Below are 14,379 nucleotides of genomic sequence, written 5' to 3' on the forward strand. Positions count from 1 at the left end.
GTGTACGATGTAAAAGTACAATGTGATGCTATTGTGGATGATATAACATATTTATAAAGTAAATGTAACGATTGCTGTTGGAGAGCTCAGTTAAAACAGGAGCCCACCGGCGACGTGTCGATTTATTTATTTTTATTTTTTTTGCCAACAGATATGGATCGAAGCACAATATTTCATTAGATAAAGATAGATGCAATCATTCCTCTTATTACTTTTCAGTGAGTCGACTAAGTGAGGATTTGACTGGTCGTTCCCGTCGAACACTGAGTTCACAGCTCGCTCTGGAGAGGAGGAGCCGCCATGCGTCTGGAGTCAGACTGGAGCTGCACCACCAGACGTCAGCGGAGACACTTCCAACACGTCCTCATTGTTATTCATCATTTCATAACGTCAGAGACACTTTATGTTGCTTCCTTCTTTAATTACTGGATCAGGTCACGATGCTGATGATGTTCAGTTGATTTCTGCACTGTTGGATGTAGTTTTTCTTTTTTGTTCATGACCTTCTGAAAATGATTCTCTTTTGTTGCGAATGCTCATGAGATGCAATCATGTGATGTTGGTAAATGGAAAGAAATGACGTTTTAATGCGGTTGTTTTTGCTTATGTTGCGTAATTTAGAATCCTAATGTAAAATATAAGTTTTTATTTGCAGAGTAAATAAACATGTGGTAAACTCAAGACTGATATTCTGTACTGACTTTTTTTCCCTATTTATATGAAATGATTGTTTTGTTTTTTTTACTTTTCTTTTGACAGACTATACTTTGACTTTTTCAACGACATACATATAATTTCTATATTTTCTTTTTACTATGACTTATTTACTTTTCATGTGGGTTTTTTCTACATTATTTATATATTATACTATTTCTGATTTATTTTGTGTCTTTTTAATGCTAAACTTTACTTTGACTTTTTATGACCTACTGTTACTTTTGTTACTTTTCATGATGAACTATACTAAGGATTTTTTATGGTGTCTTTAAGAAATACTATATTTAGCTTTTATTTCTTTTTCTACTCAGTTTTCATCTCCGTGTTGAAGCGACTGATTATTGATCTGTGTGAGGTAACAAAGCTGTATATACTATAACCTTTACATTACATAAAACCACACTGGATCCTCTTAACAAATATCAGTTAATCGATGTCCGAATGTTTAATTTTTATTAAGTCAACTATTGATCAGATGACTTATCATTCCAGCACTATTGTACAAAAGAAAGAATAGTAAATATTTTCTGATCCTCTCATTATTTGCTCCATTTACTGTAAGTGTTGCTCCTCCAATGTGCATTTGATATAAAGCATCTAATCAACAGCTGAAATCATGTTTTTGTCCTTCTGGTTGCTTTAATTGAGCGATGCTCATATTCATAACTTTATAAAAATACTTTTTGTTATTGACTTTTAATGCAAATGCTCATCAGAGGCAATCACGTAATGTTGGCAAATAAATGGAAAAAGTGACTGTTTTCATGCTTTGACGCCGTTTTTATTGCTTATGTTGCTCATAATAGAACTCAAGAGTAAATACACACATGCTGAACATGGCTCATATTTGCATCAATCAATAAAATCAAAGTGTCAAACAGAAGGAAGCTGTTGTCCTGTTATTATTAGCTGTAGTTCAAGCCAAGTTTCTAAATCAGTGGACAATACACATGTGGTTAATGGATTCTATAATGTTCTTTCCTCTTGCATGTTGAGCTGCACCTCAGGCAAGTATAATGTAATGTGCAGCTCATTTTAAGTCTAGATTTATTCTTTAAATGAGAAAGCAGCTTCAACCTTTTTCAGAGAAACTTCAAGGAAAAGTTCGACCGTTTGTGAAATGGAAACATTCTGGCACATATCCCCCCTGGACAATGGCAATTTGCCATTTTCTCCTTTTAGTTTTTTGGATTTCGTTACCACTGGACTTTTCTTTCCAGTCTTTGTGCAAAGCTTAGTTTTTTTTATTTCCACATGAATTGGTGAAATTACTCAAAAGGTTTTCTTGTTCACAACCTGGCGGTCAAACGTTAAAACGACAGTCTATTCATTTATAAAAGTCAATAATTACTACGCTGGCGGAACAGCAATCTCACCTGTCACAGTTGTTTTTGCCCAGTGTTCATATGTGGCTCAATTATCTTAAATTACAGTTATCATGTGATTCAGTTATAAGCATTCATTTTAAAAACACACTCCAATAAAAAAAAATGTACTTCATCAATTGAGCCAGCATGGAAAAGTATTTTGTGCCGGTAAGGCACTAGTGCATTTGTGTACAGTAATCCAAAGAGCATAAAAATCTGTAAAAATCATGCACACACACTAACATTCAACACTGCAGATAAAAACATAAAAGCGTGATTCCTCAGTGGCAGACGACACCACTCATTGCATTTGGTTGTCTGTATTATTCTAGACCTTCTTTATGTCGAGGCAAGTGTTTTTATCCATCCAGCGTTATGCTGCATATGTATTTCTGTGCAGGTGCATCGAGTTGTACGAGATCCTCAAAACCGGTGGTCCACGTCCTGCGTGGCGCCGTTTGATGAGGTCACACAGGAAATGCATCACTCTCAAATCGTCCTCGCTGCTGCAAGGCACTCTCGTGGACGGGGCGTCCTTTCCTTCTGCGCCGGCGTTTGGACAAAGCAACGCCGCATTGAACGTGTGCAGCAGAGCCTGGCTGGCCAGCGCGGTCAGGCAGCTCTCCAGGTGCAGCAGGTAGGTGAGGCCTCGGCCGATGGCGGTGCGAGGGTCGGCCAGTCTGCCCACGAGAGAGCCGGAGTACGAGGGGCAGCGCAGCGTCCGCTGGTCCAGATCCAGCAGCGCCAAATAACGGCTGTAGCGGGTCAGAGAGTGAACGATGCTGGCCGAGGAGCTGGAGGAGGATCTGGACAAAAAGAAAAAAAGGGAGAGTTTTCATTTGTTGGGCTTTAAAAACCACGTCACCTGCAGTATTGAACCTGAGCTGTGTCAGTAAATGCTCCTTCAGGACTATTAACGAATTATTAAAAGAATAATTTTTTGTAGTAATAGTGCTTTAGCCCCGCAGGCTGGTGAAGTTAAAGATGGATCTTTGGTAAATTCAATGTTTTCACTCAAATAAAACCAAGCAACCAAGAACAGATGACAGGAAATCATAATTAAGTGGTGAAAGGTATAAGGCAACAAGCAACCTGTGTATTCCTATCAGTCTCCAGGTGAGCAGGTCGCTCAGCTGGAGCGGCGAGGTCAAACACGTCATCACCGCGGCCCCGTCAGGACCCGGAGCGGGCAGGAAGAGGCTCATGGCGTCCACCAGTTTTCTGACCAAACTCTCGTCCCCGCCGATGACGACCAGCGGGCGACCGCTCAGGAGACAAAACACGGCATGCTGGGAGAACAAGTTCTGTTTGAGGAACCTGAGGGCTCTGAGTCCCGCCTTCCTTCTCCTCCTCTGATCTGGGCGGGCGCTGCCGTGGACGGTCTGGGCGAGAGAGGGCGGGTCTGAGGAGCCGGTGACGCTGGTGCAGTCGGACCCCTCGTCGATGCTCAGCAGCCTGAGGGGAGCGCCGGACGGAGACCACCGGTCCGCCTCGGCCATGACAGCGGGAGGGGGGAAGTGGACACGAAGGTCCGGCAGCGACTGCACCGACTGACGGACTTCAGACCAATGAGGCGTCGGCTCCACTGCTTCCTCGACTAATAAAACAGTTTTATCACACGTTAAATAATATATCACATACTATGAGTAGGAAAAACATTTGATCACCAAGTTATTATCGAGTTTTCTACAAGCGGCACTAAAAAGAAAATGAGTCGGAGGATCAAACACACTTATTTGGAGGAGGAAACCAAAGCAGGTGCTTAACTGTCAGAGTGACCTCCTGGTTTAACTTTGACCTTAAATACTCGGTTTAGATAATCCGAGACTGCTTGCCTCATCTGACTTTGCCGTGTTCCCAGATCTCAGCAATTAGGAGAAATAATGGCCCAAACTACAAAAATAGTCTCAAATAGAGTCATCGTTTGACAAAATATAGCTGTAGATCTTATATCTGTAATAGTCAAAATAATAAGTTATTTACTGAATAGAATACATTACTGTGTGAGTCATTTGCAGCTGACTAATCTCTGTTTATATTACGTTTTAAAATTCCAAAGAAAAGAGCGCTGAATAGCCAAACAGATTTTCTTTTTTCTTTCATTTACTCTGTTTTGTGAAAAAAATATTACATTTGAACAATCTTCAATTTTCTGAAACTCATTCGTGGTTTTATTATCTTACATTCTTTGAAGAATGCTCTATTCTAAAGTATTCTATAGTATTTTTGTATATTTGTTGTTATAATATATATATTTGCTTTCTGACACTAGGCAGAACAGAATTTCACAATACTGTGTGATTGTGAATGAGACAAATAAAGATCATTTTGATCGGATTTAAAATGAGCCAAAGAAGTGTTGACGTAGTGTTGTAGCAGATGTTTTACCTCGCAGTAGTTTGGACATCTTCTCGGGACGGTTGTCTTCAATGACCTTCCCCTTCTTCATGACAACCTGACCACTAACAGTCATGTGCTTTAAGGCCTCTTCTCTGTCAACACGACCGTCATCTCCCTGAACAGGCTCTTTGATCTCGTCGTTATCTACTGAGGTAGCTGCATTCGCTGTCTTCTCCTCTTTGAGGTCAGATTTCCACTCGGCCCGTGTCTCCTCCTCCTCCTCCTCCTCCTCCTCCTCCTCCTCAAAGCCGTTACTCAGAGGCTGGTGCTCCGCTTCTTCCTCTGTGATGGCGGTGAGGTCGTCGGGGAAGATGGACTCGGTGGTACTCAGCACCTCGATGCTGTCCTCGCTGTTGGCTCGTCTGGCGTACGTTCGCATGCTTCTGACGCCTGAATCTGCTGCGGCTTGTCTGCAAAAGGTGTCCGTCATCCCAACTGGCGTCTCTGTTGAAGAAAAGAGCGCGTCATGAACTGATATGAGACGACTGCCGAGAGGAAGAACTCCCATTGTATCCGCCCAACAGTACCAACCAATTTACAAAGAAAAGGGGGGAAATTAACATTTTGTGCGATTATCATCACACATTTGAAAATCTGACTTTTCAAAGAAAGAGGTATTATACAATCCCTTCTTATCGATAATCCACCTTATCTACCATCAGTTGTTTTCTTGAGGGAGGGAGGAGCCAAGCCATGTCCACAATTAGAGACAAGACAAGTGTCTGTAATTTTGAAAGATGGTTCCAGCTCAATAAATTATGATTTCTTAGGCAGTAAGTGGTGATGTTATTTCTTCTGTAGAATATGTGCAAAAAAGACACCATATCCCAGAGTTTATCCCATTAAATAAAAATAAATAAAATAAAATAAAAAGATATTCAATACAAATCACCAACTAATAGTTTTTCCGTACCTCTGACGTCAGATCCGACGCCGACATGCTGCGTCCGGTAGGACTTCTCAGTCCCGAGCACTTCGATGCTGTCGCCGCTGCTCACACTTCCCGTCATCTCCGTGGCAACATCGGGGTCGGGGGTCACCGTTCGGGCTTCTCCCGCCTCCAGTTTGATGGAGATCTCCTCCACGCAGGAGCAGAACGACTCCAGGCTCATCGGCTCCGATGGAAACGCCTCCACGCCGCTCTTACCCGACGTCGCCCTCTGCAGCTCCGCCTCAGCGCTCTCCCTCTCCTCCTCGTCCCCGTCCTCCGGGCTCCACGAGTCGAACAGGAAGTTGATGAGCGTGCTCCTCCTGGACAACGACCGCGTGACGCGAGCCGTTTGCAGCGCGCTCCTGTTGCCGCGCAGGCGGCGCTCCGTGTCGGCGAGCTGCCCCTTCATCAGTGTCAGGAAGTACTCGTGGCAAAGCTCCTCCAGAGGCTTCAGGTGGCGCTCAGACCTGCAGGAGGCGGAGGACGGGGCCGGGCCGCGCTCAGGAGGCGGTAACGCGATCGGATCAGCGAGGGAGTCGGCTGGGTCGTAAGGCAGGAAGTCGGGTTGTTTCAGCTTCCTGTTTGGGTAGGAAGTGACCTGGCGGAGGAGTTCTTTATGATGCAAGATTGAACGCTCTACAGCTTCAAACTCATCTTCTTGTTCTCCCTCCTCCGTGAACCCATTGGTCGTCATCGGAAGTTCTGTCTTCTGCAGCAGAGTCAACCTCGTGTACCTGAAACAGTCAGAGAGTTCATTCAGTCACCGGAGAGTAAAACAGTTTTACTGCCCTCTGCACCTGTAACCACACCCAGCAGTGATGTCACGGGGAACAAGAGCGCACCTGTACGTCACTGCAGCAAGGCGAGACGGTGAACCAAAGGAGGTCAGAAGGGATTTTCAAGGCGCCTTAAGTTACTCTTTAAGATATTTTTTTACTTTCCATGTAGCCACAAGGGTCCTACTTAGATTCTGCAGACATCCAAATTATTGACTGCCATTTACACGTGTAAAAACAGACTGCTCTTATGTTTAATGTTAACGTACATTTGATATCGTTGGGTTTTAGACTGTTGTTGAGACAAAGCAAGCAATTTGAAGATGTCTCCTTGTGCTATTTTGTGACATTCATACTTAAACAATGTACCTTTTCACATCAGACATTTACTGACTTAGTAAGAAAGGTTAATGTGAAATTGATCACTTTAACATTGTCTCAGTTCCATCAAGAGTCCCGGTGAGCTGTTCCAGTGAGTGAAATGCGGCTATCATTAATGTCAATGAATACAACTGAGCGTTTCTTACTGTGACATGTCTAAATGTCTGCTGTGAAATTAATTAACAGTTTACCTAAAATGTGTGACTGCATGGACACTTATCTCATTTGGCTAATGAGCGCTCTGCTAAAGTTACCGACACACTATGTTTCCATCCCTGCAGATTATGAGACTGCCGCTGCATTTCATAGTCTGATAATGTACTAAATATGGTAATCAAACTAGCTGGAATAATAGTTTCCTTGTTTTCCAATTACACTGCGGCAGTGTTTCTATTGGTCGGCCAGAACACATACAAATGATTTATAGCAGGGGCAAAATGCTAAGTGAGTCTGCACACACCAACATTCCTTTAAAGAGGTCCAATTAGTCCAAATAAGGGAACGCACCTGTGTTTGGACTGATGCGGTGCACTACCATAAATGTGTAGGAGAGCCCAACCAATACTGGATTTTATAGACTGATATTTTCACCGTTTCTTTTCTTTTCTTTTTTATTTAACAGGAGGTAAACAAATGTTTTTAAGAGAATCTAAAACTGTTCTTTGGCATCTCTGTTCTGGAGCATATCTATGTTCCCAGGGTCCTATGTTGCCCAGCTTCATCTTCAGACTCCCTCTGTCCTGCAATCAGGTGACATAATGGCTAATTTGTATATATATCGATGATGATGATATAATATCAGCCAAGTAGCCAGCAGTGGATCTAATACATCGGTATATTGTTATTTAAATCAAAGTACTTACTCGAGCTCCTGTAATCTTCTCTGCAGCTCCATGGAAAACGCTTGTCTGTTTCCCGTCTTGAGGCTGTCGGAGGCCTGAGAGAAGCTCGTCGACAGTTCAGAGAAGTTCTCCATCAGCTTCTTCTGGTCCGAACACACGAACGCCATGCAGAAGGGACGCACCATGCCCCGGGCCTCCAGGTCGTACAGGGTCATGTGGTGGACGTACGCGAACGCGTCCTCCGCCGAATCTCCCAGGACCACTTTGGAGTCCTCGCTGAAGTTGAGGCGGGGGCCGGGGGATGGAGGAGGAGCCTGGCAGGGGCCGGACGCCTGGTAGTCCACAGACATGATGCGAACGGAGAAGTGGTTGAGGTCAAACGACCCGATGACCCCGGGGGCGTCCGGTATCGTCAGTATCGGTTGGGGTCCCACCTACGATCAGAGAATATAGAATGATCACTGAAGAGTGCACTTATAACGTGTGGAGGACGTGCAGTTTGACACAGAAGTAATCGCAAACTATTTTTGAATCGCTTAAGTCAAATGCAGCAACATAACCACAAGTTTATGCAAAAAAACAAAAACAAAAAATACATAAATTAATCTAATTCCAATTAAATATTCCAAGCTTCATTTTTTATGAACTTACCTGCTCTGCTAATATTAAATAACTAATGAAACACAGGTCATTCATGTAAATGCCATTTGGTCAAAATAATTGAGCAATGTCTTTAATTATTATTATTGAAGGTTACACACCTCGTTCTATTGTACTACATACATGTTATGTCATTATGTATTGTTACTCTACAATTTATATCCCATAATTGTTATTGTACATTATTATATTCCTCTCATTTATACTTTGCACAGGAATATGAGAAAACTGCATTCTTGGTTGCAGTAATTCAACATTAATGCACATAAAGAACATTTATGTTTATGACCTCTGGTGTTGTACTTTACCGAGCTTCTTATTTGGATTTATTGCACAATGTTTACTCTACTCTACTGATTTTTATCTGTTTATAGCTTTAATACATGTATCATTTTGATATCTTTATCTGGTCTGTTTTATGAGTTCTAGTAACACATTTCATTTCCCCAAAAGATGAACAAAGTATTCTCTTATTTCCCCTTTTTCTCAAAGCGAAAGTCACTCACAGATATTGTTTCATGATTTCCAAACAAACCAGTACATCAGTAACTGTTTTCTTTTTTTGTAATCCAAACTAAAATAAAAAAACACACACACACACACACACACACACACACACACACACCTGTTCTGAGAATTCAGCCACCAGTATGAAGTCTCTGTGGAACTGGGCGGAGGAGGTCCAGGGGTTGGATGGAGGAAGAAGCGGGATCGAGAGCTCTTCGGGCAGAGAAGGGTCCTCCTCCCCCTCCCCGAACCCCTCGGTGCCGGTGAAGGCCAGCAGGTCCGGTGACCCGATCATCTTCAGACCATGAGGGGGGTCAACCCATGGAGGATCCACTCAGCGCCGGGTAATGAGCATCGCAGTGATCCGGTGCGTCCCGGTCCTTTCAGTCGGTGAGTCAGCTGCTCACACGGGACGCGGCAACAACAACAGCAGCCCGAGAGTTCAGAACTTGTTGCGCAGTGTAAACACTACCGAGAAGTAACGTTTCCTCTCCGCTTCCGGTGAACGAGCGTCTCGAAAACAAGGGGCGTTTTCAGGAACAGACACCCGAGAGAACTTAACGGAGAAGCGAAACTTCCCGGCGGCGGGAGTCACACGGTTCGCTGAGCTTTGTCCCGGGACCTGCGCCTCTCGGTGTCACGTATTTCACCGGCGGACTGAAGCCTCGACTCCTATATTTAGCCACGTGACGCCGGACGCCGCGCCGGCACGGCTCACTTCTGTTGCGAAAGCGGCGCTCAGCGGAGGTCTCGCGCGCAGAAGGTCTCGAGCCGAGTCCGTTAGACTTCCGGTCAACCATTTCAAAATAAAAGTGACGACCACTGCTCTTAAGTATTTAAAGTATTCAATTAGTACAGATGTCACACAAGTGGTGCCGCAGCTACTATAACTGGAACTTAAACAGAGTTCTTACGGTCATGGAAAACCTGGAACTGTCATGGATAAATGGTTATTCCCAGGCCTGGAAAAGTCCTTGAAAAAAATAAAATCCCAAACATTTTGGAAAAGTCATGGACATTTGTTATATTCTTAAGTTCATGTCGTTAATTTACGCTGAGTTTGAAATAATGAATATGCTTTTAAAAGAAAGACGCTCAAAATATAAGCAGGCATACATACAGGCATCTATATAAATGTTTATTCTTTTAATCAAACTGTTGTCTCTCATTCGTTTGTGTCATTTAAGGTTTACTGTATGCTTTGGAATTCTCATTGTTAGCTTAAATACTACATTTACTCACTTTTTCATGTCACAAAAGGTTTGGTCATGGAAATTTGGTTTAAAGTCATGGAAAAGTCATGAAAAAGTCATGGAAATCCATTGGTCCGAACATTTTTCTTCCTCCAAACTGGGGCGTGACAGAAAAAGTTTGAGAACCACTGTTTTAACAGCAACTTTTATAAAATGAGCAATGTGAATGAATGAGCTGGTGCGAGACACTTTGTTTGTTAGCTATGCTAACAAACAAAGTGTGTTCTCAATACTGTTTGTCTGTTGCATAGCAACAGCCACACATACGGGACTATTTTCTCTATCGCTGAAATGTGATACACAACGTTTGGTGGCTACAACTATTTTGTGCTGAAAGGCAGCTTACTATTTACTTACTATTTATAATGTCGCAGGCAACCGTATTATAAAAGCAATAAGGTACTCAAGGCAGTACTGTATCGTCAATAATGTACTGTTCAAGGGTTTAACAACACCCTTGAACAGTACATTATTGACGATACAGTACTGCCTTGAGTACCTTATTGCTTCAGTATTTAGTGCAGTATTTAGTTACTTAAAATGAACTAACTGCGTCACTAGTAGTACAGCGAAGTAACAAACATTTACAAGATTTATACACAAATTACAGTCACATTAACTAACATATATAGTCTGAATCGACCTACTAAAACATCAATAATTGATTCATTTCATTATAAAGAAAAAGCCAAATGTATAAGAGCCAGATAAAACACAGGTTACACAGGGCTAATATTAGCTTAGCTAGTACTTGACAGTAAATCTTGTAAAACAGCGTAGCAACCAAACAAAACACAAAGTAATCTTCTAGTGATGTTTACTAAACATTGGTATACAAGTCCTAAGTTATATATGTGTATTTAATCAGTTACTGAACTGAGAAAACAGAAAAGAATGAGACAGGCAAGCGTTTTGGCTTCTGCATTCAGCGTCTCCTCAAACTATGCGCGCCTACATGTTGAAACCACAGCGCTGCGCTGCCACCCACTGGGCACAGATGGTACTACACATCAGAGCAATGTGTTCAATCAAATAAACAAAAATGTGACCATACATTTCGTGTGCGTCCCATCAACAGATTTGATGAATCAACACATGTAGGAAGTTAAAACGTGGATCTGTTGCTCTGCGTATTTACTTCAAGATAATCAAACTGAAGCCACTTTCAACCTCTCTCACCACATTCTGTCATTTTACAAACTTCCTGTTGAAACCGAAACTAAACTAATACAACTCCCGCCATTCCGGGTATTTTCTCTCGGTGTGTATCTGTGGGCTGTCGGTGCTACGGTGAGTCCTTTTTCTATCAAAGTCTTCATCTGATGATTATTTTGCTTCTTCTGCTGATTCGCTGTTTGAGCACTTTGTCAAATAAACCGTGAAGTTACAGCAGAAGTTTTGCAAAAACAATGTTATAACACGGACTGTGGCGCCTTCTTTCGGTTCCGTTTCTTGCCTTTTGTTCCATCCTGATTATGTCTTGAAGGAGGAAATGACTTTCTTTAAGCAGCCATCATAAAGGGTTTATAAACCGAGTCTAAAGGTTTTATTAATGTTAGTGCATGATTTACTGATAACTAAACGTTGTGGTAAATATTTCTCTAACATGCATCTTCAAAGTGGCTCTGCTGTTTGTGCAGTTGTTGTAAATTACGGAAGCGCATTGCATTCACTGGATAAAAAAAAATAGACCTCTTTTCTCGTAATTACGACATCCGGATCTCGTAATTAAGAGATATTTTCTCGTAATTACGAGATCAGGATGTCGTTATTACGACATCCTGATACTACTGTTACTACTTCCGTAGTAAATAACCCGATGAGTCCGGTTATTGCTTCATTCAAGATGGGATCAACTTGCATGATGGGAAATGTAGGATCCAGTGGGTTTTGGAGCTTAAGGGACTAAAAGTCAGGATATCTCTACCCCAATTTTGAATGTTCAAAATGTATTTTTTCAAGGATTGTGCCATTCAACAATAATACAGGATTCCTCACACAGAACACGTTTTTCTACTATAATGAAAACATATAATATAGAACAACATATAATAACTGTATAAAAACAGCCCTATAAGAGCAAAGGTTATGACTTGTTGCTTTTTTATAATATATATATATATATATATATATATATATATATATATATATATATATATATATATATATATATATATATATATTGGTCTAACCTGACGAAGATAAGGTGTTTTAGTATTTGTTTGAACTATTAAGATTGATAAAAGTGTAAAATAAATAGACATTTAAAAGATTTCATGATGTTTGGGGCTTGGTGTGGACGTCTGTAGGGCCGTCCGGGGGACAGGCTTTATGAGGATTTATTAATGCACTTTGGCACATTGTTTACATTAAAAGTACATGTTTTTATCATTTAAAAATGTAAATGTGGCCTTCAAAAACTCTTGTTAACTTTCCAGATTAATTATGAATTGTGATGTTAAAATTAGTAGTTGTTAACAATTAGTATTACGGGTAGTTATTAAATTGTATGTGAACAATGGTGGAATGTAACAATTTACTAAAGTACTGTACCAAAGTGCGCTATTTTTAAATTTTATACTACTTTATACTTCCCCTCCACTACATCTCAGTTAATATTGTACTTTTTACACTACGACATCTATGCAATATCTTACTTTTCAGATTCAGAATAATAGGGGAATAGAGGAACTGTAATCAACTAATAAATGATGACGTATTAATTACAGAGTAATCTTTCCAGCAATATATAAAGTAAATATTATGAGCTCCACCTTTACCAGCTGCAACATTAAAGGGATGGACGCACTAATGCATCAATAATTATAATCCAATAATATTATATATTATACTCGTATTTTAAAATACAGAATAAATGTTGTTGTTTTTTACCGCCGACAGGCAAGTAAGTCATCGTGCAGACATGATGACTTACTTGAAGGAGATAAACTTGTGTCCCTTTGACTTTTCCCCTCGTGACTTAATTGCGGCCCTTTTCCAGTAAGTGTAAGTAGGCGAATGGTCCATTGGAGCGCTTCCTGGTGATTTAAAAACATCACTAAATAAACTTTCCACATCCGGCCGACCCAAATGTTCTTCTTATTAACCTGATCTGTATCAATATCATTAAATGATTTGTATAATTAGCTACATATTTAGTAGGACGGATGTGAGATTATTATTAATCTTCTCATCTGACTTTTGGCGACAAAGCAAATACGAGTATTGTCAGATTATTCTTTTAACCTTGAACGCTAAACTTATTTCCCCTCATCTACCTGCACAGTGAGCAGACATGGCAGTTCCACAACTGCTGCTTGACACTCTGGAGGATTTGTCCCAAAAGGACTTAAAAAGGTTTCAGTGGCAGCTGGTGAACGGCGTCTCGGACAGAGGCAAACCGATTTCCCAGTGCCACCTGGAGCACGCGGACCAAATGGACACCGTGACAAAGATGACACAGCACTACGGCGAAGAAATGGCTGTTGACGTCGCCGTTGGAATTCTGAAGAAGATTAGCAACCAAGACGCTGCAGAGAAGCTGAAGAAGAGATACGCAGGTGGATGTTTCTTAAATACGTTGAAAAGTCAAAGTAAGCAAAATCAGATACTTTACCTTTTTCTCACATTATTCTCTGCATCTCTGTGTTTTCATCAGCAGGGGGGAAAACAGCTGCGACCTCCACATCTGCTGCAGCACCTCCTGCTGCCACAATGATGGCTCAGCATGGAGGTGTGAACATCGGCCCGACAATCGCACATAGCACCATTGGGACGTTGAATATCAGCGTCAATAAACCATGAACTCATGAAACACGTCGAGATCAAGATAAGGGAACACATTTTCTGTTTTTTAAATTTTTTATTATTATTGCCGTGATTGACATTTACCATAGTTCCCCACGTCCAATTGACCCTTTTGCTTTTAAGCCCCTCCCCCTGCTCCTTCTTCATCAAGTTGTCAGAGCTACGTTACCATGGAGCCCAAACTGTCACTAACTGCACTCCCTGAGTAAAAAAGTGATTTCAGAGAGAAGCAGGCAGACGGGTCTACAACATGTGTTTAAATAATATATCAGGAGGTCAAACTGATTCAGCAGAAGCTCCAGATCAGTGTGACAGTGAACCATCGCATCTCCTGACGATCGAGACGGAAGACGATGACGTTAAGGAGCAACACTGTTCCTGCAAAGCCCAGTCCGTCTCCATTCACCCTTACGATCATGAAAAAGCGACAGCATTTGTTATCTTTGTTATGCTAACAGATCCATGCTGGCCACACCGATGTGACCAAATCCTTGACTTTGATGTGACACCAGACCCGGCAGAATTTGCATGCATTTTTACATCCAGTACCTTCATTACATTTTAATATAATTGTTAGTTTTAAAATGCGAGAACACAAGCAGCCTGTACTTTATAAATATTTCTTTTTCTTTTTCTCTCTGAGAGTTTACCAGGAATGCTCAGAGTAGAACATGTGTAAAAGTTGTACTCCTGAAGAGTTCAGTCCTGTGCGGCAGATTAGGACAGAAAGCCTAATCA

The 14,379-nt window shown here is 41.5% G+C and overlaps 1 protein-coding gene across 1 annotated transcript; it reads right to left on the reverse strand.

Moving 5' to 3' along the window:
- Positions 1 to 269: 269 nt before the first annotated feature.
- On the reverse strand, positions 270 to 8,876 carry smcr8b (Smith-Magenis syndrome chromosome region, candidate 8b; the record flags this gene model as incomplete). The annotated part of the gene is made up of 6 exons (XM_079219968.1): positions 270 to 2,890; positions 3,177 to 3,681; positions 4,473 to 4,928; positions 5,398 to 6,149; positions 7,436 to 7,848; positions 8,700 to 8,876. 6 exons carry the CDS (start codon positions 8,874 to 8,876, stop codon positions 2,458 to 2,460), a joined length of 2,736 nt encoding a protein of 911 aa, XP_079076094.1. The 3' UTR covers positions 270 to 2,457.
- Between the last annotated feature and the right edge of the window lie 5,503 nt (positions 8,877 to 14,379).

Source organism: Taurulus bubalis, assembly GCF_910589615.1.
Source record: "Taurulus bubalis genome assembly, chromosome: 6".
NCBI lineage: Eukaryota > Metazoa > Chordata > Actinopteri > Perciformes > Cottidae > Taurulus > Taurulus bubalis.